Source organism: Hermetia illucens, chromosome 5, assembly GCF_905115235.1.
Source record: "Hermetia illucens chromosome 5, iHerIll2.2.curated.20191125, whole genome shotgun sequence".
NCBI lineage: Eukaryota > Metazoa > Arthropoda > Insecta > Diptera > Stratiomyidae > Hermetia > Hermetia illucens.
Genome location: NC_051853.1, coordinates 111,159,833 through 111,183,406, shown reverse-complemented (window position 1 = coordinate 111,183,406; position 23,574 = coordinate 111,159,833). Strand labels below are relative to the sequence as shown.

Below are 23,574 nucleotides of genomic sequence, written 5' to 3'. Positions count from 1 at the left end.
TTGATGGAAGAGTGGGGTATCAAATGAAAGGTCGCAATTAGTACTTTTCAATGCCGGCCTCAGTTCTAACATATAATGCAAAAAAGGTAACCCATTCTCATAACCTACCCGACCGAAAAATCTGAAAAAAAATCATGAAGCTACCTAGGCTCCGAAGTACCCTCCATACCGATATCAGTTTAAATAAATTTAATAATAATACATTACTGTCATTTTTAGTAATTGGCTGTAGAACCCCTCTTAATTTCATCTTCGAATTTTGAAATTTTGCAGTAATATAGACTATAATATATGGAATAATCCTACTAAGTTTGGTGAAATTGGCACTATTACTAACAAAATTGTAGTAGGTCAAATTTGTTGCTTCAGTGAAAATTCTAAGAGAATATTCTCACATAATAGATACATACACATTACGTGCTAGCTACAAATGGAACAAATGTTCACTAAACAATTTTTATGTAAGAAGTACACAAAACCTTTCATACCTGAAGCGTCCAGCTTTCGGTTTCTCGACTTCAATTATTATATGATAAGAGTAAGAAGCATAATAGGAAATTGTAAAACCTTTAATTATCTTTCAATTTGTAAAAATAATGATATTGTAAAGATTAATGACTCAGAATGCATTCCGCAACTGCTTAAATGCGGATTAGCACGTTGTAGCAAAACTAATATCCATAACGTATCGTCAGTAAAAGAATAATCTATCTAGCTATAATTCAATGGAAAGGTGAACATCAATGGAACGATACAGCATTTAACAACAACTTACCTTGCAAATTTCTGCAATGAAACGATCAATATCAATGACTAAAAATATGCCGCGCTCGAAACGACGAAGGTCCAACTCTTACCCCCACGAAATCGAGGAAATACTCTCCTAAGAAATGACACCTGAATTAATAATAATAATAATAATCGTTGGCGCAACAATCCATGTTGGATCAAGGCCTTCAAGTGTGTTAGAGCACTTCATTCAAGACCGTAACGGTAACTAGGAGGCAATGTGGTCAGCATTGCGCTCGCCCGAGATTATTACCCTGATTTGACTCAGGTACTCATTCACAGCTGAGTCGACTGGTATCCGACGTCAAACCACGATACAAATTCCACTGCCACCAGTGAAATTTGAACCGCGACCTTCCTTACGACATATAAATAATTCCAGAGAGATGAAGCTAATTCCAGTCGAGAAGAATATCATTAAGTGGGTAAATATTGGGCTATTTTCTATCCTATTCTTAGTTCTAACCCTCACTAAGCTCATTAGTATATGCAAGAAACCATCAAGGACGAAAGTCATCATTGAGCCTAAATCTACAAACTTATCTGCACCAGCGATTCAAGTCGAGCATATGACGTCGCCAATTGGTCCACAATTAGCAATCGTCAGACGAGGATACAGAGATCCCCATAGCGTTCCATTCTTCTAGTTGCACGAGAACATTCAACCTAAAAGGGGAAGAGTTAACAACGGATGCAACACGAGCCCCTGACTAAGCAGCTTTTAAACAATCTAAGACACGAGCACAGCTAAAAGTCAAATTTACTGACATTTTTTACCTCTGGCACATGGCGAAGGTGTTGATATGCAAGAAATGCAAATTCGAGTCTAGTTTAGATTAAACTATTGCTTTAAAATGTTAGATATTGCCTTCTGTTTGTAGTTAAGTCTAAAATTGAAATTGATAAACCAGTAGCTTACTCCAAACTACAATTTTCTTTTATTATGTATATATATTTCGGGAGCAACTTACTCCCTTCATCAGTACAAAGCTACTGCTACTAGGTAGCACCCTCTGAAGGTTCTCTTCAAGAATCCTCAAGGTTTTTTTTCCTGTCAAGCAACCCTGATGATATTCCAATCTACTCAACGGAACTATTCAAAATCATCTCGCTGATAAAGTTACTTCTATTCCAGATCAATAAAACTCCCAAGACTCCTTATATTTACAACAATATTGCAATAACTTTATTCAACTAAAGTTGCTACACCATTTCACTTCACATTCAGTAAGAAAGACCGTTCACAGCATTTGAATTGAATTATCCATATCTACTTTTACCTAGTGCGTCAATATATACATTTGTGTTACTTAATCATTTACACTTCTCTGAACACTGCGCACACAATTTATCATGAGCATTTTTATATTTTGCCACCTAATGATCTGGATCAGAAACCCTTGGTTCACTCTCCTTGCGCGTTGTATACTTTTGTACAATTGGAATGAAAAATAGGATTAGGCCACTAACAGCTATTGTTACGCCGGCTAAAAGGAAGCCTGGTTTATAAGAATCCGTAATGTCGTAGAGCCAGCCTGGAAAGGACCAAAAAAGGCATGATTAGTTACACTTATGGCACAAATAAAAAACCATATAGTCATTCGGTGCTCATTACCCGCAAAAGGAGGTCCAATCAGCGAAGCAATACCCTGGAAGAGCAGTAGAAGTCCGAAGGCATTTGTTAACTTTTCAAGTCCTAATAAATCTACTAGAATGACGGATGTTAGACCGACATAGGCACCAATAGTAAATCCGAAAACGGATGCATAAAATACTAGTGAGTAGAAGTCAGTGCAAAATATTGATCCACCGGTAGCTGCAAATAAAATGAAATACATTATTTTTTGTGTGCGAAAATTTAACTGTCTGGGAAGAAATGAGTAAACTCGGAGCAAATACAAGTTTTATCAAAATATATGGCGCGTTTCATAAATATAGGACCACCTCTGATTTGGCTGGTGTAACCATTCGCTTTAATCTAAACTAAATTGAATTTTTCTTCTTAAAGAAAGATTTTCTAAAACCCTTGTTAGTAGTTTTGACAATTTTATCGATTCATTTATCAATCCAACCATCTCATAACTGTAGAACCAATACAACATTTTTTTCTATGAAAAATGGAAATTAACAACTTATAGGTAATTAATAATAATCTGGCAGCTTATCAAAGTGGCTACCAAGTTCAAAAATGCCGCTTCCCATACTATCAACGAGGTTTTGCATAATTCAGAGATCGGTAATATTCCTTACTGAATATATCTTAAGGTCCCTGACGTGTTGGATATATCAAGAACGATGATTGCTTGAGGTTCTTCATTAGATATACACCTGGAACACAAACGGGACATGACAAAACATTGATTCGTTCTGAAGCAAACCTTTGAGTAGTTCTTTATGTCAATCTCAATTTCCTGAATTTCCAGATTCGGCATTGTTAATGCCTCGAACAACATCAAGTTTGTTGCCAAAGTCGAGAGAAATAAGTCTGCCTAGATATATAATACAAGCTGTTCAAAACTTTTGATATTCTGCCCATTAATGCAAATAGGACTTTATTCAACAGTCATACTGACAATCTTGATATTGCTCCTTCTCCAAATCCAAAGCCGTTTGTCCAAGGTATTTGATTCAGTTGCAGAGTAAACAGATGTCCTTAGAGCAGTGAAGGTGTTCGGGGAAAGACGACACCGTCCCATGAACCCCTCCATGTCTTCCAGCCGGGCTCCACTGTGCATTTCAAATTGGTCTGAAATTTACATCGATGCGGCACGCGGCATTTCGCGCTATCATATGGAACTCTAATAATAGTTATTACCCTTTCCGAAATACCGATCCTGCTTATAGCATTCCAGATGTTCTTCCAGTTCACACTGTTCGAAGTCTTCTCGAAATCGATGAAAAACAACGGTGATTTAAACTGATTTAAGCTGCGTACACTGCTCTACATGATTCTCCTTGTACTTCTTCAGGCTTGCTCCCGTTCAGAAGCGGGATCTGTCTTGATCGGTTGTGCCACTTTACTGGGTCAAAAGCCTGATCTGATCCAAAGCAGCATCTTCATCTCCATTACAGCGACAGTAAGTCCATTATATTTTACAGCCAGCTAACACTCGGAACCATAGAGGACGACAGGGTGAATGATACTACGGCAAATTTTTTATTTGAGACGTTCGTTGACACGTTGATCACAAAGGTGTTATGGAATATCGGTTTATAAGTTGCGCTGAGGAGTGAAGCAATTTCATAACGGAGATTTAGATTTATTCATATTCAATCCGAGGCCGTGTTGCATGCTTTCCATTTTTTAACAAGCTACTCGAGATCTGTTTTGCTACGAGAGGTTAGGAAAACATCATCTGCATACAGCAGTGTATAAAGTGCTGGATACTACCATGTGAAAGTGTTCATAACAAGAAGGAGAAGTCCTCGTCAAGATGCTGCCTTTGAGCTGCTTAATACTTCTCCCAACGAACCTGGTTGGTTGGTTTTTTAGTCCGGCCAAGACTCACCACCAGTAATCATTATATTGTAGGCCTCTGCGTAATTTCAAAAGAAATTTGTTTCCACGCAATTCTCAGTAACTTTATCTAGATTTTTTCCTAAGAGTCAATATTTTCTGTTGTAATGTTATAAATGAGTCCAAGGGTAATGTTTATTTCTTTTGAAGGTTCTCTGATTGTTATTTAACGATTCTGTACCATCAAGATTTCAGATGTCATGGACATTACGTCATACTTATTTCATTCGCGGGCACCGTCGATCGCACGGCGACGCGATCGCTCCACTCCAGATATCAGCATCTGGGTCTTAGCCAATAAACACTCGGCAACTTTCTTCCAAATGCCATGGAAGAGCGGGCTACTTTTTCGCAAGCTTACTAAAGGTCCTCCTAACTGTTAGTATGGTACCAATCATCACGTCCTGGTATTTGGTAACGGACTTACAGATGACGTATTGACACCGACTTCAACTTTGCCATTATTTTTCTCCCTATGGTTCGCGAACAAAACCGCTCCAATTTTCCCGTCATCCAAGTTGTGCTTTATTCAAATGGCCTCCTTAAGACTTTCTCATAACTGCCTATATACTTCCTCTCGACCTTTGTTTGCAGGTTTATGAGCCTCTGGTTGGGCCCGAAAGCCAGCGGACCGCAGCATTGCTATTCCTTTGTTCAACCGCTACTATATATATATATATATTGTTGCATCGCATGTTTCTGTAATCCACTACACGCTTCTGTGATCCACTACACAATCTAGTGACTTTTTCTCCTTTTACGTCTACGGATATGTCAATCCCGAATGCCGCGCAAATCGTATTTCCTGAAAGGCCTTCGCTATGCTTGCAACCAGCTCAGATTCCCTTTTGATTTCCAAGCAGATTAAATGGTGAGTATAGTACTCACCAACTTGGCCATGTCAGGATGTTGATGGGTACAATGTGACAATGAGCTACACCTTCCTTGGACGGGACAGGTTCAATTTGGATCAGCTCCATAGTCCTGACTGATATAGCCTCCGACTCTACACTTTCTGCAATTCATGGGCCTGTCATTAGCACTGGTATATCCTTTCGTCACATGAATGAAGCCAAAACCTCTGATGCTGAAAAAGACGGTTTATGACCAATTACTTCCTATCCTTCTCCTATTTTTACTTTTGTAGGTGCTACTTTTTTCAGAATTGCATTGTAGGGTCCACCAGTTTTCCCAGAGACTACTGCTGATCGTTATGCCGATGACTTCAACCACTCTGCTTACCTCATGTACTTTTTTTGAAGCTGGATTCTTGTGCCTCTTAACTGTTTGCCGTATTGTTGTATAGTTCAACCAACCATTCAGGTAGTCTCTTCTTCGATTATTCCTGCCACGTATTCTGAATGATCCACACTTGTGTCGCCTGGTTCCTCTTATTTGCTTGAGGATCTTACCTATCTTACGTCCTGGGCCATTCCCGTGCGGTAATTTGATGTGTTCTACGGTTGCCCTACATTTTGGTGAATATTTCTGCGTTCCTTAATAAACCTGAAGAGTTTCATGATATTATTACCCAGTATGCATCCCACTTCGGATTGGCCGCTACACCTTATGTCTTTCAGGGGATTAATTAAAAATTCTACTCACTCAGATTCCTCGCACTACACTCTCCTCACTGAGGTAAGCACTTTCAATCACGAGGCCGAGGCATGCATGGAGGGGATTTTTGAAAAATTGGATTTCTTTGGCACGGGTCCTTTGAACGAACCAGTTGTGCTTGCTCTTAACCAAGGCGGCATTGCACCATGAAATTGTTTCAAACATTAGAGAAACTTAAATGAAGTAACGTCCCACGAGTAGCTTTTTTTATGGTTTAAGTACTGGACAACTATTAAAAACCATGAATAGCGCCTCGCAGTAATGGTAGCAAAAGTTTTGCATTAAATTATTGAAGCAACATGCTAGGCTCATTTTTTTAAGAGGTTATTCGCGATCAACATGGGGGTTTCACCCATTTTGGGAAAATTGCAGGAGATGGGCCTTAAAGGATGTAACCATGTAATTCTCGCTGACGAGAATCCAGTAGCAATGATTTCCCTGAACATAAAGCACGTGGCCACGTAATTCGCGCTGACGAGAATCCACTGGCAAAGATTCCCTGAACAGCAAGTCAAAGGGAGCGATCGAAACATTGATGGCTTGATACGCTAAATAGTGATTCAGAATTGTTCCCCCACTCGATCTACGCCTTCGACCGACGAAAATGGAGAAGTCGATCTAGATGGACCGAGCCGGACAACGGTTTGTGGTTTTGGTGTATCCCCGACATTTTGAACTTTACTCTCCGGGTCGTGATACAGCAATTTAATCAGGCGCATGAGCAGAGCAATGCTTTCAAATTTAACGTCGGATACCAGTCGACTCAGCTGTGAATGAGTACCTGAATGAAATGCTCTAACACACTTCAAGGCCCTGATCTAATATGGATTGCTGTGCCAACGATTATTATTATTATTATTATTATTATTAATGTCAATTCAAATTCAAAAATCTTCATGGTATGGAACATCAATCTGACTGAATCGAAATTTAAACATTCTGCTGAACTGCCTTTCTTTTTCCATATTAGAACTGTGGTGCTTCCTTGTCCATCAGTTGTTGTTCTTTCCTTCTCAATAACCCGCGCTTTGCTTTCCAGAGTGCAGCTACTCCTTTGCGATGTCATGAGGTGCTGTTGCTTTCCCCGATTTTATTCGGGGACTTTTGTCACGCTGACAGCCGGAATTGTTTCAAACGCCAGCCAGGCTTGTGGAGGATAAACAAATTTTTTCGTTCAAATCTGCTTGGAATATCTCCGCCATCTGTCTGTTACGTCACGTCGGTACCGTTTATTCCCATTAACGCAACAGAGGTGGACGATACCCTATATGCATTTGTGTCGGCTTTTGACAGGTCGATACAAATCTCACTCGCCGTCTCGAGTGTCTAGGTTATCGTAAAGATGTTTATATTGCACCGTTCGGGTAACAGTGATGGTTTTCCTGTTCGCTGTTTCGCTGTTTTTTCGGTAGCTTGATTCGCATGACAGCAACCAACATCTGATGTTGAGGTGTGCAGGTTTTGTATTTAGTAACCGTGATAAATTGCCTGTGTCTTATGAGGATATAGTCGATTTGCGTTTTACTGTTCCCACTATAAAATGTAGGAAGATGAGAAAATGATTTGATGAGTCATATATTCGCAAGTACGGGTGCCACCTTCATTGCATGTTTCAAACCATTTTACCTCATGACCCCCGTTGCCGCCTGCCTTTCCACTCACAAGACAACGAAGATCGTCCGCAATGGCGATATAGTCGTCGCATGCACGTTACAGGGCTTTGTGTCAAGTAGTTGCAAGAAGGCTTCTTCCTCGGCGTCAGATCTACCTGCCTGCGTATAGGGTGAAGAAACGAATCGTACGATCAGCTGATATAATGGTGATCTTCATCAGCCGGTCATCAAATCCTTCGACTTCTTTAATGGCTTCACGGAAACCCCCTGAGATGATAATTTCAACACCGTACTGAGTGTGTGGCCTACCACGTTGGAACTATTCGCGTATTGTGTCGTCCTATGTAGAACACAAATAGCAAAGCGCCGCTTTCAAATAGCTGTTGCGAGTTCCTCTGTTGTTCCATTGGGGACATCCATATTTAGCATGCAGACACGTATTTGTTTTGCTCAGGCTAATTTACTTAGGTCCTGATGCCGTATATGTGACCGTTTATCGATAGAACCGGGTCCATCCTGACCGTAAATTTTAAAAAATGGTGATATACGATTATTAAGTTTATTTGAGTAGATATCGGAACGCGCTCTATTTTGAGACATAAAGGCGTAAGTTTTTGAGTTCGGTTGTCTTACGCGTACGCTTTCTGACTCTTAATGCCCTGAAAACTAATACGTGCTAGTTAAAGTTGAGATCTTTCATATTGTACCCCTAGAATGTTTACATTCTACCTTGGTGATCATTGGTTGAGTTCAGCTAAGTAAAACTTCCCCATGGAATGTAATGCTAAGTCATGATTGTATGCAATTGGTAATTTTGCCATTGTACTCTAACTTATTCTAATCTAATTCGTTTAAAATAAAACCGAGTTATCGTACGGGCCAAACTTCATCCCTTGCTCATTCTCTATCACTTCTTAAATCCTTCCACATAAAAAAGTTAACGTAAGTGAAGGTTGAACTTACCTAAACCACAAATCGTCAAACAAACATTATAAACAAACAATCGGTTGACCCATGGCTTATCTGATATGTATCCAAGAATAATCCTTCCAAATGTGTTGGCAATTCCTATTGCGGCTAAAAGATAACTCGCCTCTTCCTTATTCAGCCCTAGTACCTCAGCTTGTGGAGCTATGTAGACGTATGGCACGTTGAAACCGATACTTGTACAAAAGTTTGAGAAAACAAAAATTATGAAAATAATATCACGAAACAATGAGAAATTCATCATTTCCGAGAAAGTATCTCGTGTTTCTTTTGAACATGTTATGCAACCGCAAATCTTATCTGAATCCTGAAATATAAAGGATCAACTGCATTTGAATATCTCATAAAAGCGACATCAAACCCACCTTTTCGAAATCCGTTGTGCGATCCCGTCTGAAAGAACCATATCGAATTGGGTCTTTCGATGACAATTCACCCCGCGAACGATATTGGGGTATATTTTGAAGTGAACCCTGAAATATGAAAGTTCAGATGCTTAAGTAAAAGCGCATATTAATAAATTAAAACATTACCTGGTAAAAAATGTCCGGTCTATACATGGTACCACTGCCATATATCAACCTTATATCCCTGTTTAAGTGACTATTACTTAACCCAATGTGGGGTTGACTGGCTGTTGCACGCATTAGACTGGATCTTCGTTGTTTCCTTCCAAGAGAACCGCTAATAACATGACCATTCGTATTATTGTTCTGAAAGAAAATATATAAATATTGAAAGATCGAAAAGACTAAAAACTTGGAATGGAAGTCACAACAGATAAATAACCTATTATGAGCCCAAGAGTGCTACAATTAAAAGATTCTTTTCCCGGCACATTGTTTAAATTTCTATGGTGGAAGGAAATCGTTGCACATGTTCGAAATGCTCAAAAGGACCTTCTATTGACTGGAAAATACATTCACAAAGAATTTGATCAGGAAGTAGGTCACAATCGCTATTTATTTCCATTCTGGAAAACCGTTTTCTGGAAGAAGTATTCTTTAAAACTACTGAAAATAACTCAGAAATTATTTACTCTATTGTGCCACAACTTTTTGTACCATATAATAGCCATTCCGGGAAAATGAACTTATAGAATATATTATACTCTGCATAAATCTTAAAAAAGGAATGTATCAAGCTCAAAACCTTTACCACAAAATCAAATTCTTCTTTCGTAACATCAACTTAATTACACCTATATATTTGTCATTCACTCCTTCATGAGGCACAGCACGTCAACCGCACTAACGCGCCATCGTACACGTTCCGACGAAATGTGCCAGGACTTACCGAGATGCCTGCTCTCCTCCTCTACTGTTCTGAGCCTAGTGCCATCTTGAGATAGTGAGTGCCACAACATGGCGTAGCCAGCAATGCAATTATCGCTCTGCCTGCATTTGTGACCTACCCATTGCCTCTTGCATCTTCCGATCACGTTGCGTAAGGGTGCCAGACTTGCCTGTTTTCGGAACCTTGGAGCTTTTGAATGACAGTGGGGGTTATTTTCCATGTACTACTCCCATACGCATAGAAGGAACAATAGCACAGAACAGTCTTAACTTGATCTTGATGTTGAGATAACTACATTTCCAGATTTTAGATAAGGCAGCGAAGGCGGATCTAGCGCTGTTAATGCATGCAGTTTGGTGCTACCGTCGGCAGAAACCACGCTTCCTTGATATATAAACCCAACCTTGGTTTTTTGGTGTTTAACTTCAATCCAACTATACTTTCCTCTCTTTCCATACCCAGACCAATTTGGCGAAGGTCCATGACCCGGTGATAGCATAATCGATGTGTTTCAGTAAAGACGTCATAGTCCACCCCTTCACATCCGCCAGATAAGGCAGGATGACGAAAGTCAGTGATAACAAGAAGACATAATATCGGTAACAGTGTTGATGTGTTCAATGCAAGAGGAGTATCCAGAGCGAAAACTGGCCAGAATCCCATCGCAATTCTTGGTCGTAAATTTCTAAAAGCTCTGGTTTGGTTTGGGAAAGCTTATGGGTGAGATATTGAGGCATCCTGTTTTTATTTTCGCCTGGCCTGGTTTCATGACTATTATTTGGGAGTTTGTGTAGTCAAGGGCTTGGATCTTGCCGATTGCCAGATGGAGAGTTAATAAGCTAAGAGTCGATTGAGGACATTCTATCTGGCCATTTACCTCCATTTCAGAAAAGGAAGTTTTGAAGATTTTTACCGGTGACAATCCAATTGTATCTGTTAGAGCACTTCATTCAAGACCAAAATGGTATTCTACAGTACTACGCCACCCTGTAGGAGCCAATGTGGTCAGCATTGAGCTTGTCCGTGATAATTACCCTGATTTTGGCTTAAATCACAGCTGAGTCGACTGGTATTCGACATCCAATAACGATACAAATCCCTCTGGCACCGATGAGATTTGAACCGCGACTTTCTGCTGCGACAGCCAGCACTCTAACCAGTAAACCTACACTTCGTAATAATATTCTTCCAAGGTCGACTTCTAAAGGTTCATTTTGCTTTTGGTATTTTTATTGCCTAGGACGTATGTTAGAGACTAGTGATCCGTTTTGGTTTTCACTTTCCGAGATTCGTGTAGAAAGTTCCCAACTAGTTTGAATGCCCATATAATAGCCAGCATTTCTTTTTCGTTTGTTGCATAGCTTTCTTCTATTTTACTAAGAGTGCGTGATGAAAAGGATATATGTAGGATTATTCATTGGGAAAGGCACAACCAAAGCCTCTGTTGTCAGCTCGAAGTCTTTGTCAAAACCGGGCAGGATATTAAAACCTCTAACGCCATGTGTAAATGTTCTTTTCGAGGAACTCACACTTTTCAGGCTGTACTTTCATGTTTGTTCTTGAGAGTGTTTCAAGTACTAACCCTATGTTTTTAAGTGCCCTGTCGCATCCTTTCCAAAGCTGATAATGTCATCGATGTAGACGTGGCATCGTGCTCTCTTCGAATATCGTCCAGCGCCTGCGAAAAAATGGATGGTGCACTTTCTAGTTGAAATGGTGAACGATTTGTAACCGTTCCCCCGGCCTTTTGAGGATCTTCTCCTTTTAGTGGGATTTTGTGAAAGCCGCTTCTTAAACCAACAATGGAAAAGAATTTGTTTTCAAAGTTTTGTGTGGAATAAAACCTGATTAAAATTTGTCTGTCTGCCTGTCTGTCTATCTGTTTGTTCGTTTAAACATATGGCAATTATTTCTAACATTGAATGAAACTCAGGGAGTAACGACTCAAAATGTGTGACCTGAAAAATGAAACAGGTCTCGTTCTGCGAACCTATCCAACCAAAAATCTAAAAAAACCACAGTGATGGGCCTAGGCAAAATCGAAACCTCAAAGTACATCCCATTCCGATACCGATAAAGTTAATAACAGCATATTGCTATCCTTAGAAACCTACCTGAAACCGCCTACTCTTGACTTTCATTCTGGAAAGTTTGGATGGAAACCAACTATTACTAACAAAGTTAAGAAAGTCAAAGATTTATATTCCGCGTTAATTTATTGTATTCCAACACGTGTGCAGCGTCATCATTATATAAAGATTCGCAAATCGGTTCTGCCTCCCACCCACTTGAATAATCAATTATTTTTCAGCACCTCCCAATTTTTTTTTAATTTACCACATCTAGAAAACCACCATGACATTCAGTACTTTAAATGATTTAATTGTAGTATGCTATATTAGTCTGGTCTGGAGTCTAAACGTACATTCTAAACGAGACTTTTTTTACCACTGAGAGCAATTAAAACACAACCTTATAATATTAAGAGTGTCTTTTATTCAAATTAAAAGAGCGTATGATTATATCAGTTGATTCAGCTGTGAATGAGTACGTAAGTCAAATGAAAGTAATAATCACGAGCGGCCACAATGCTAACCACATTGCCTCCTGCAGTGTACTGTAGTTTCTAGTATATCGTTACGGGTTTAATGAAGTGTTCTAACATACTTCATGACCCTGGCCCAATTTAATTATCACGTCAAGTTATTCCAGACGTGTCCAGAATGCAACATACGCGAACCAGCGGAGCTTTTTCTGATCTCTCAACAAATCCCAACAGAGCGCCCAGACAATACAGTCACCGGTCACGGAAGCGAAAGAGTATTGGGGTGGACTTTGGGGCTTACCTGCCCAGCATGCTGAGCATGCTGAGTGGATCACCGCCGAAGGCACCCGCAATGCCAATACACCTGGCATGAATTTTGCGGATGTTACCGAAGAGGAAGTTCGACGAGCCATAAACAGCTCGAAGAACTGGAGGGGCCCAGGTGTGGATTGGGTGCAGAATTCTTGGTATAAGAATTTTACCAGCATAAACAGTCAGTTGGCACGCAGTATAAATGAAGTCATGAGTCGGCCGGAGGAATTTCCACCTTTCCTCACTGCGGGGATTACCTACCTTATCCCTAAGAAGGACATGGTGTAGGACCCCGCAGACACAAGACCGATCACTTGCTTACCAACCGTCTACAAATTCATCACGTCCATTATAGTGGGAGGATCAGTGCGCACCTCGAGACCAATAACATTCTGTCCGAGGAGCAGAAGGGCTGCCGAGTTGGGTCAAGGGGTTGCAAAGAGCAACTCGTTATCGACTCGGTAGTTGTAGGACAAGCAACTAGAGGCCAAAGAAACCTCTTCAGTTGCTAATCGATTATGCCAAGGCTTTTGATAGCATTCCGCATACCTGGCTAATCGACATCCTCCATCTGTATCGCATTGATCCGAAACTAATAAAGTTTTTGGCGACAGTCATGGAAGGGTGGCATACCACCTTATCGGTCCGTACATCTGAGGGTGCTAATACCTCAGAGCCCATCCGTATACGGAGGGGCATCTTCCAGGGGGATTCGTTGAGTCCCCTTTGGTTTTGTATGGCACTGAACCCCCTTTCCTGGCTACTGAATGATGCTAGAGGGCATGGTTTTGCAATAAAGTATGGCCTACGTGCTAAGTGCGAACTGACACACTTGATGTACTTAGATAACATCAAGCTGTATGCTGGTACTGACAACCATCTTAGAAGTCTGTTGCGAATAATAGACATGTTCAGCCGTGATATTCGGATGGAGTTTGGATTAGACAAATGTCGAATCCAAGCCATCCGCAAAGGTCATCACAAGCCGCATGCCGGACATAGCATTGGTGACCTCCACCTCGAAGCTATGACCGAGACAGACTTCTACAAGTACCTAGGAATTCTGCTGCTATCCCCCATAATAGCAACATTGAACGGAAATACGTGGAGAAGAAGGTGACCTATGAGCCATTGGCTCGTGAAATCAAAGAAATTTGGTGTCTCGAGCGGGTGGTTGTAGTTCCCATAATCTTCTTTTTCTTCAGCCTTTGTCCCGTTCACAAGCGGGGTCGGCTCGTCGTGATCGGCTTCGCCATTTGGCTCTATCGAATGCCTGATCTGGGTGCAATCCCGAGGCTTTCAAATCCCCATCCAGCGTATCAAGCCACCGTTGTAGTTCCCATAATATTGTCAGCTACAGGTATTGTACATAAATTACTCACGGCTTCCCTTGATGTCCTGCGACTTTCGCACAGTCTGGTTCAAACCATGCAGAAGTACACCATTCTGCATACGTGCTCGATATTGCGGGGAGTACTCGACGGATTCTCCCACTGACCTACCACCGGCCACTCCCACCAGTCCCCCTTTAGTTTTTAAGTAGGTAGGATCGTCCGAGCCTAAATGCTTGGCACTTAATGCTAGTATTAGGTAAAATCCGGCATCTGCCGAGATTGTGATAGCTCGCGTCAAGGGTTATTGTTATTATTATTATTACTGTGATTATATATCCCCTTACTTTTCCCTCTTTTCCCGTGAGCTAGATACAGCTCATCACGACATCGGGAAATTTTCCACTTCCGATAGCTGTCGAATTTAATAAATCAATAAAAATGAATTTCCCTGAACCTGGAGGAATTTGGACACAATGAGGCTGGTCCTGTTTGTCAGTATATTAACTGGAGGGGTAACAATTCCTGCACCTGTGGCAAAAGCGTTTGGGATATTTCCAGATCCATGAAACAAACAAGTCGGGAAACCGAATGCTCGGCGCTTCAGGAATGGATGGTTTTGTTTGTTTCTTCTGTGTGTATATTTAAGTGCACAACTATCCCGTTTCTCCGTAGTCCGTTATGTATATGCATTTAGCATGTTAGACTACTCCCTTTACTGTGATATTGATATTTAGTTGCAGTAAATTTACATGGTAAAGTAAACTTTAAGCTACTGTAACTTTGTTAATAATAGTATGATTTTGATCAAACTTGGGGATAATATGACTTATTTTATATTCTATGCTACTACTATAACTCTGGGATGAACTTAAGGGGGGTTTTACTCAATTTCCCCAAAACTATTGTAATATATTATACTATTATTAACTTAATTTGAGCAGACATCGATGTGGAGGGTATTTTGAGGCCTGAACACCATATATAGGCAGCTTCACGATCTTTTTCAGATTTTTTGGTTGGATAGTTTCTGAGAATGGGTCCGTTAAAGAAATCATCACTTTCCATCCCTCCCACTTCCCGCCTTTCCAACTAATCTCAAAACTAATACCGGCTTCGAAAAGTACTAATCGAAACCTTTCATTTGATACCCAACATAACTATATTCGGTGAAAAAAAAAAATTACACCCCCCTTTTGCATGTATGGGGATTCCCCCTAAATCTCAACGTAGGAGGATATCAGTCACTGCATGTCTGGGGGTCACAGTTCCCACCTTCTCACCAAGTTTCGTGGTAATCGGTATATCCATTTCTGAGAAAAGTGCTTGTGACAGACAGACAGACAGACAGACGGACAGACAGACAGACAATGAACCAATTTTAATAAGGTTTTGTTTGCAAAAGAAAGGTGGTAGCAAGTTGCTCTCCATTTGATCTGGCCTGACATTAAGTGGATGCAGACTTATGGCCCCTCAGTCCCTACACAATAAAAAATAAGTCGCAAAAACTGAAATTGAACGCTTTAGGTATGAAAACTTTTGTGTGTTCCTTAATTGTCAGTGGACATTTCCCTCATTTGTACCTAGCTCAAAATGTTTGTGTATTTAATATGTGAGACTATTCACTTTAGTCTGATTCTGATATTGAAAGTCTTAGATTGCAGTAAATTTGCACAAGAACTACAACTTTAACTTTTAACACCCTTGGCAGTATATTACCATATGATGAGTTTTATAATTTTAGGATGAACTTAAGGAGAGTTTAGACACAATTTCTAAAAAATATAGTAATAATAAATATGGTAATATAATATATTAACTTTGTTTAAATAGGTATCGATATAGAGAGCATTTTGAGGCCTAGACACCATACTACTAATTTCGGATTTAACTTCCACCACCTGGCAATCTCATCCGAGTATCTTTATTTAAGACTTTTTATAGTATTCAAAATGATACTTCCAATAAATTCACGTGAAAGACAGCCCCACATACTAATATTAACATAGTTACAATAAGTCAAAATTATCATTTTCATGTGGTCCAAGGTTATCATAATTATAAAACTCAATGGTTCCCACGACTGATCGAGTATAAAGTGCAATTAACGGCGCCTCGCGATAATGGAGACCAAATATTGCGTTGGATCAGTGGTGTGACAGGCTGTAATCGCCTCTGAGATGACATCCGCCATCAACATGGGGCTGCACACATCGTAGAAAAGTTACGCCTTCGATGGCATGGTCATATAATATGCGCTAATGGGATTTGACTAGCTAGCTATAAACTACGCTATAAATAGCTATAACTTTGGACCTAATGTTCTGATTGTTATGAAATTTGGTGAAAATATACTTAGAAAATATTCAATAAACAAGCCGGGAAACCGGAAGCTGGGCGCTTCAGGTATGAAAGGTTTTGTTTGCTTCTTGTGTGAGTATATTTGAGCGTAGAACTATCCTATTTGTACGTAGTCCGTTAAAAATATGCATTTAGCATGTCAGATTTAGTACTTCGGGTTGTAAATTTATACGGTAAAGACAACTTTAAGCTACTATAACTTTGTTACTTATAGTATGATTTTGATCAAACTTGGGGATAATATGCTTCATATTATATTTTATACTAATACCAATACTTTTATAACTCTGAGATAAATTTAAGGGGGGCTTTACTCAATTTTTCCAAAAATATGGTAATATACTATTATTTACTTAATTTGAACCGTATAGTGGCAGCTTCATGATTTGCAAACAAAACCTTAAAAAGTTTCGATTTCCGCGACCATGACAAATGTATATGGTATAACCCCTAAACAAAGCACAAAATCATGCTTTTCACTGCATGTGTTGGATTTCATAGTTTACATATGTCCACCAAATTCCATCTCAATCCGTGTAGCATACATAGAAAAAATCTTAAAAATATTTTATCTTTAGCCCCCCTTTTTTTTTATTTTCACACCGATTAACATTCTCACCAAACTTTGTGTCAAAATATTTTCATAAGGTTTTGTTTTTCACAAAATCTGGAAAAACTAGAAGTGAATCTAATTTGGACATTTGATACGACAAAAACAGTACAACTTGCTAAAACTAATGATTCAATGTTCATTAAAAAAGCCACGCGGAATCGAAAGGAAACGGTTTTCTACGATTTCGAAATAGGAAATAAGGTTCATGTTATGCTACAGTACAGTTTGAAAAAATTCTCATAAACCCAAGGAAATAGACTTATTTAATGTGTGCGGTGGCAGGCATTAGCAAATTTATATTTTCTGGAATAATGCCAACAAAAAATCAAAAAGTGAAATTGCTATACAAAAACAATGAATATATAGACCAATTATGCAACTTTTATCATACACGTGTGACGTAAAAAATATTTTATTTATCGAAACTAATTCAAAGCAATGTATCATTCCCTTGAAACTTCCAACATTTATTTTCACGTGACTACCTGATTTTAGAAAATGACTGATTGATTCGACTGATATGACCGGCAGTTAATAGCCAGATTATTATCATTGGGCACTTAAATAAACTGGCACGATAGTAATAATATTACCAATATTTTGCTAAGGCTGCTAACAATTCTTTATTTTTTATTATTATTTACCTATGATGATTCTAAAAGTGGCTATCGCTTTATCAGGTTAGAACGGTTCAATATGACACACCTACTTTCGCTTAGCTTCATTTAAAGGTGATTTGGGTCACTTATACCGTATCTTTTGCAGGTCGTGCCGAAGTCGTTTAATATTTATTGCAATTTTAGGTAACTTCTGAATGTTTTTTATGTAAATAGCAATTCAGTTTAAAGTGGTTCTATCTGGTTTATAGATGGAGTAAATTGACAGAAAAGCAAGAACTTGGACACAACTTTGTTAATGATTGAAGAAATAGCACCACGTTTTCTAGCCTTATTTCCTATATTTCAGGCTCGACTCATCACTAGATCTTCTTTAGCTTTTCGGTTGGATAGCTTTTTAGAGCGCAAATTATTTTAAATTGGATACCCCTTAAATCATCACTCCTTTAAGTTTCGATTCACCCCCACCGTCATTCTATAATTGCAGCCTTTAGTAATCCTAATGTACTGAAGAAAATTGAACTGAAATAGTTCAACATCAAGCGCAAACAGGTAAATAGACTCCATCCATTCATTCACAGGTTATTCTTAATTCAAACAATGACTAATACTTACATGATTTTTTGTGATGTTCGTCATATCATATCCAACACTTGCCGATCGAGGCATGACCATATCACCGGTGTTCAAAAGACTACCTTTATTGTCAATATTATTTCCTAAACCAGTCTTATTTTTCAGTGGCTGTAGTTCATTCTCAAGGGATTCTTGTGATAACTTCCGTTTCCGCTTTGGTGCTTCTAACGGCCGAAACAGAATGCCGAAGATAATACAGTTCAACACAATAGCAGAAATAATTAACAAAGCACCACGCCATCCATAGTTTGCAATCAAACCCTCGGTAAGGGGAGCAAAAACAAATGTTCCGAACCCGGAACCGCACACTGCTATACCAGTCGCCAGCGACCTGTATTTTTCAAAGTACATTGTAACACTAACAATGGCCGGTAAGTAAATTAATCCCAGTCCCATTCCTGTTCCGATGCCGATGGTAAAAATAAGTGTGAGTACATTTTGAGCAAACATACTAATAAAAATGCAAGTACTGGCGAGGATGGCACCAGCAATTGTAACTAATCGGCACCCGTATCTATTAACGAAGGAGGAAGATATTGGTCCTGTCAAACAAGAAGAAAGAGAATATTAATAATTAAGAATTCTACTGTGCAAAATATAGTTACCTGAGCATAACGTTACGCCTACTAATATCGAAACTATCCATGCCGTGTATCCTTTGCCTTCACCGAAGTAAACAAGGAATTCAGCATAGAATAAACCAAATGAGTATGTCATACCATCAGCTGAAAGTGGAAGCATAGTTTAGTCATTTAGAAAGGATATGTGTTAATATGTACTGATATTCCGATCGAAAACAGCCGCTGAATTTTTAAAATACACACAGATAAAGCAAGCCGGAAATGGGAATTTGAAAGATCAGAAAACAAGAAATTTTGGATTCAATTTGGATTCAATTCAGTTTGACTCCTAAACGAGGTATAGCGCCTCAACGGTATCTGAGCGGCACCGTGGTTAATTCACCGTTGTGAGTTTAAACTCCCTTTATGATTTCCCGAGAAACCTGCAATCATCTTCACAGCTATGTGCCATGTCTTCCTTTCTTTACGTGCGCTATCGGTCCAACCTTCTGGTCAACATGTCCAAGAGTGTCTTTCCCGCACATTCACGCAGTGGTTCTGTGTTGTCTGTGTATAGCAGCACAGAAAATGAAGACCGTTGAAGCTGACGAGTTTAACCCGGTTTGCCTCATTGAGATTTGTTGTCACATTATAACTCAATCGCGTCACGTTTGTCCCACACTTGAAAAACAGATGAACCTTCAGTGCCATACGCTCGTCAAACCCCTTCCACCTTTCGGCAGCCAGATCTTTTGGCATCCCTTCGGGACTTGCATGAGGCAAAAGAACACTTGCGAAGGAAGTTGTTCGAAATGTTTCCCGAGAATAGTTCCCTCAGTGCCAAACGACAGTCGTATCATGAAACCAGACCAGACTAAAATTTGGGATGTCGAAACTTTCCAGCCCTGCAAATAAGTAGGGATGCAACAGCCAGAACAAATTACCGCCAAGTGATACTCTCTTTCGAGTCAGCGGTTAGCACCTCTATAGTTGCGTGCGTCTAGCAGCCAGCTCCTAAATTTACTGCTAACATCCTATGTGTCAACAAGGAACCCATCTTGGCATTCGGAACACCCAACAAAATTGCAGTGGCACCTTTAGGTAACCTCTCCTGGACCGCGTTAAGCTGCCCATAAAAAGTCTTCTTCTCTTCTGTATTAAGTCATTTTATTGAAGCATAGAATTATACTGTCGACTGGCGAGTTTCAAACTATTCCAATTTCATTAGGCCAATAAATAATGACTGGTCCGCGAACTTGGCGTTCACTAGGTAGAAATGCCACGCTTTTAGGAGCCAGTGGCGAATATTTGGGAACGTTTTGCGCACAGCACGGTGATAATGAAACTGCAAAACCTCAGTTTAAATGAAATGTTAAAAAGCTGCCAACTGAAATGTAATTTTTACTAAGGTAATGTAACATTTTTGTTATTTAACAGTCTAAGTGTTAAAAATATAGTGTGAACAGCAGCGGCGCACCCGAGAACCGAGGTGTCGCTCGCGACCACAAAGTTCAATCAAAATTTCGCGTAAGCGAGGTTCGTTGTGATGATATGCCTTAATTAAGACATGGCAACTTTTTTGCAAGCGAGCTCTATTCTACATTACACCATACAATTGCGTGCAATGAACTTGATTTGACAGTCCGGATGAATCGATCATTCACTCGCTTGTGTTTATTGTATATTGTGCTTGAGGAAAGAGTAGGGTTTTGCACTTTCAAAAAATCAATTTTGTCTTTTTTTTAATCTTTTGTGTATAGTTAAACATTTCAAGAATATATTTCACAAATTTCAACAAGATCCGAGCAAAATTCTCATCGTTTTCGAGCAGTTAATATCCGCACCTCCGAATTGTAGTCCTAACCTGTTAGGCTTTAAGTGCGTTTTTCTAAAAACGACTTGAAAAAGTTCGTGTTCACTTCAATTTTAAAACTACTTAACGGATTCGTTTCAAACTTGGTATACACATTTAATATATAAATACCTTCCCCCGACGTGCAAAATATCACTTTTCAAGTTAAATGGCCGCCAAAAATTTTTAAAAGGAAGAAAGCAAAATCTAAGACCATTGGGGGAAGATTCATTTACACTTTCACTAAATTCAAACGGTTTTTTTTTCTTTCAAATAATTTTCAGCTGAGATACAGTGAACAGGGCAAATTGTCCCTTTCCAAACGCGATCTGGGAAAACTCTATCATCGGCTTCTTTGTAAATATATTTGCATCAAAATTTTACAGAATATTCTCAGAAGCATACTTAATGATCTACAAAAGGTTTCAAGAAATTTACTCAAATCATTTTTCTAAAAATAATCGTAAAAAGAGAGCATTTTTTTCACGCTGACAACTTCCTTCCCTCCCTTAAGGTAGTTTTCTGATGGTTTCCAGAAGTCGATTTTTTTCTTCTATATACACGAGTCAGAAAAAGTTAGCGTACATATGAATCTCGTAAAGGAAACTTAAAAAAAAATCAAAGAAAATTAATTTAAAAAAACGTTAATTTATATTATAATCATTAAATACATTTTATAACTTCTACTAAGCAGTTTGTAATGGAATTTGTTAACTTTGTTGTCTCTTAAGACCTTATATGCCTTCATTCTTGATTACATATGCCTTTAAGAATTTCTTTGAATGAAATATTGTAGTATTGAATCTTAGCCTGAAGTCCCAATAATGTTCAATAGGAATAAGATCTGGAGATTGCAGGGGTGTATGAAGCTGACGTGGAACATTACACAACAGTCAAAGCTTAACAATTTTCACAGTGTGTTTTGGACCGTTGTCCTGTTGGAACATGAACCCATTTTTAAGACCTAGTTTTGCAGCACTTTGCTTCAAATTGGCTTTAAGTATACCCGAACATAATCTTTTCTTTATTATTGGCTCGATAAAGCTATAGTACCTACACCCACCCCATAACTCCACAACTGCTGTGTTTAACAATGGTTACGAGATTTCCTTCATTTATCGCTGTACCTCGTTTTCTCCATACGAGCTCGCGTCCCTTGATCCTAAAAATATATACTCTTATCCGAAAAAGTACGTTTTTCCAGGACTTTGCTAGATTCCTAATGTACCCTTTAACAAAGTCAATTCGTCTTTTTGTGCTAACATGTAATATGAAGGACTTTCACCGTGCAACTTGGTAACGATAACCACCTTTCTTCAAAATTTTGCAGACAGTATCACTGGAAAAATCTTCCGAAAGCTATCCTTTATATTTTTAGCCCTTTGTAAAGCATTTGTTCTAGGGTTTTATTCCACTTTTTGTAAATGACACGTTCACTCAATGAAGATGGGCATTCAGAACATGGCCTTGATGCGGTCGAACCGAACGATTTGTAGTTCGCAATCGTCGTCTCAACCGAAGAATGTGGTCTACTCACCAATTTCCCAATTCCCAGGAAAGTTTTGCCTTCCTTCCACTGCTTAACTTAACTAAAATTTCCCTCTCTCCAGCAATGATCCTATTTCTTTTTGAACCCATCTGACAAAAATTTCGTATTATCTTCAAATTTTCTTAAAAATACTCTATAAGAAACAAAATCCTTCTTTTTTGTGATCTTTGGTGGACTTTTGCTTAAGGAAAACCCTCGAAAGTCTTTTCACTTTTGTACGCAAATTTTTTTGTAATTGTAACAGTGGTTTTATATTCTTTTCCAAAAAATACAGTTTTACTATATAATTAAAATAACAAAAAACGCTTTAAAAGAGACAAAACAGAACAAAACAAGTCGGAATACCGGAGGCTCGCGCTTCGGGTATAAAGGTTTTGTGTTCATCTTATGTAAGAAACTTCATCGCACATTTTTCTGTCCGTATATAGCTACAAATCCAACATAATCCTTCATATATTTCCAAACTACGAGACATACGTACATATTACAGCCATAGATATCACGCTCACCCTAAACAAACAAACTGCCTATTACCGAATACTGTACACATATATGCACGTATATAAATGGATCGTATCCACATTTCCGATTTACTTCTTATATCTATTTGAATTGGGCACTACCCGCAAAGTTCATTAGCACGCATATATTATATACCTACATACACACATGTCTGGCTGACAAATAACTAAAAAACTAAAACAAAATAATTCTCTGCGACCCAATTCATAAGAACTCATTTCGTTGTGGTATTGACGAATTGATATGTGATGATGACGTCATGCAGGTTGTAGAGCGCACGAAATTCACAAAAAATTGTAAAGTTTCATCCCCTATAACTTTGTTAATAATAGTTAGATTTTCTTCAAACTTGGCCAAACTGTACATTATGTTCTTCGTTATACGCATGCCAAATTTTGTACTTCTGGGATGAACATAAGGGGGGTGCCGGGAAAATTTCCAAAATGTGGAAATATACTATTATTAACTTTATTTGTGCAGATATCGGAACCGGATATATTTTGAGGCCTAGATTTCGTAGAGATGCACCACTGTGATTTTTTTCAGATTTTTCGGTTGGATAGGTTCTGAGAACGAGACCTGTTACACTTTTTGTGGGTCATATTTTGAACCCTCACTCCCCTATGTTTCATCTAATATTAAATATTGAACCAGATTCGAAAAGTGCCAATTGAGACCTTTCATTTGATACCCTACATGGCTACATTCTGTAAAAAAAAAATTTGCACCCTCCATTCACATGTATGGGGAGCCCCCCCTTAAACTTAACACAAGATGGCGCCACTTACTGCATGTAAAGGGATCACCAGATTACATACTCTCACCAATTTTCGTGACAATCGGTCCAGTCGTTTCCG

General features: G+C 39.0%; 1 protein-coding gene across 2 annotated transcripts in view; it reads right to left on the bottom strand.

The window, feature by feature from the left end:
* Positions 1–1,943: 1,943 nt before the first annotated feature.
* LOC119656810 (monocarboxylate transporter 12) overlaps positions 1,944–23,574 on the bottom strand; it is a 106,624-nt gene continuing 84,993 nt past the window's right edge. For both annotated transcript variants that reach the window (XM_038063429.1, XM_038063428.1), the window contains exons 3-9: positions 18,840–18,959; positions 18,214–18,776; positions 9,057–9,236; positions 8,889–8,996; positions 8,500–8,830; positions 2,405–2,605; positions 1,944–2,324 (exon numbers count right to left, since the gene is read on the bottom strand). In XM_038063429.1, coding sequence (XP_037919357.1) covers positions 2,167–2,324; positions 2,405–2,605; positions 8,500–8,830; positions 8,889–8,996; positions 9,057–9,236; positions 18,214–18,776; positions 18,840–18,959 — 1,661 coding nt within the window. In that variant the 3' untranslated portion in view covers positions 1,944–2,166. The remainder of the gene's footprint in view (positions 2,325–2,404; positions 2,606–8,499; positions 8,831–8,888; positions 8,997–9,056; positions 9,237–18,213; positions 18,777–18,839; positions 18,960–23,574) is intronic.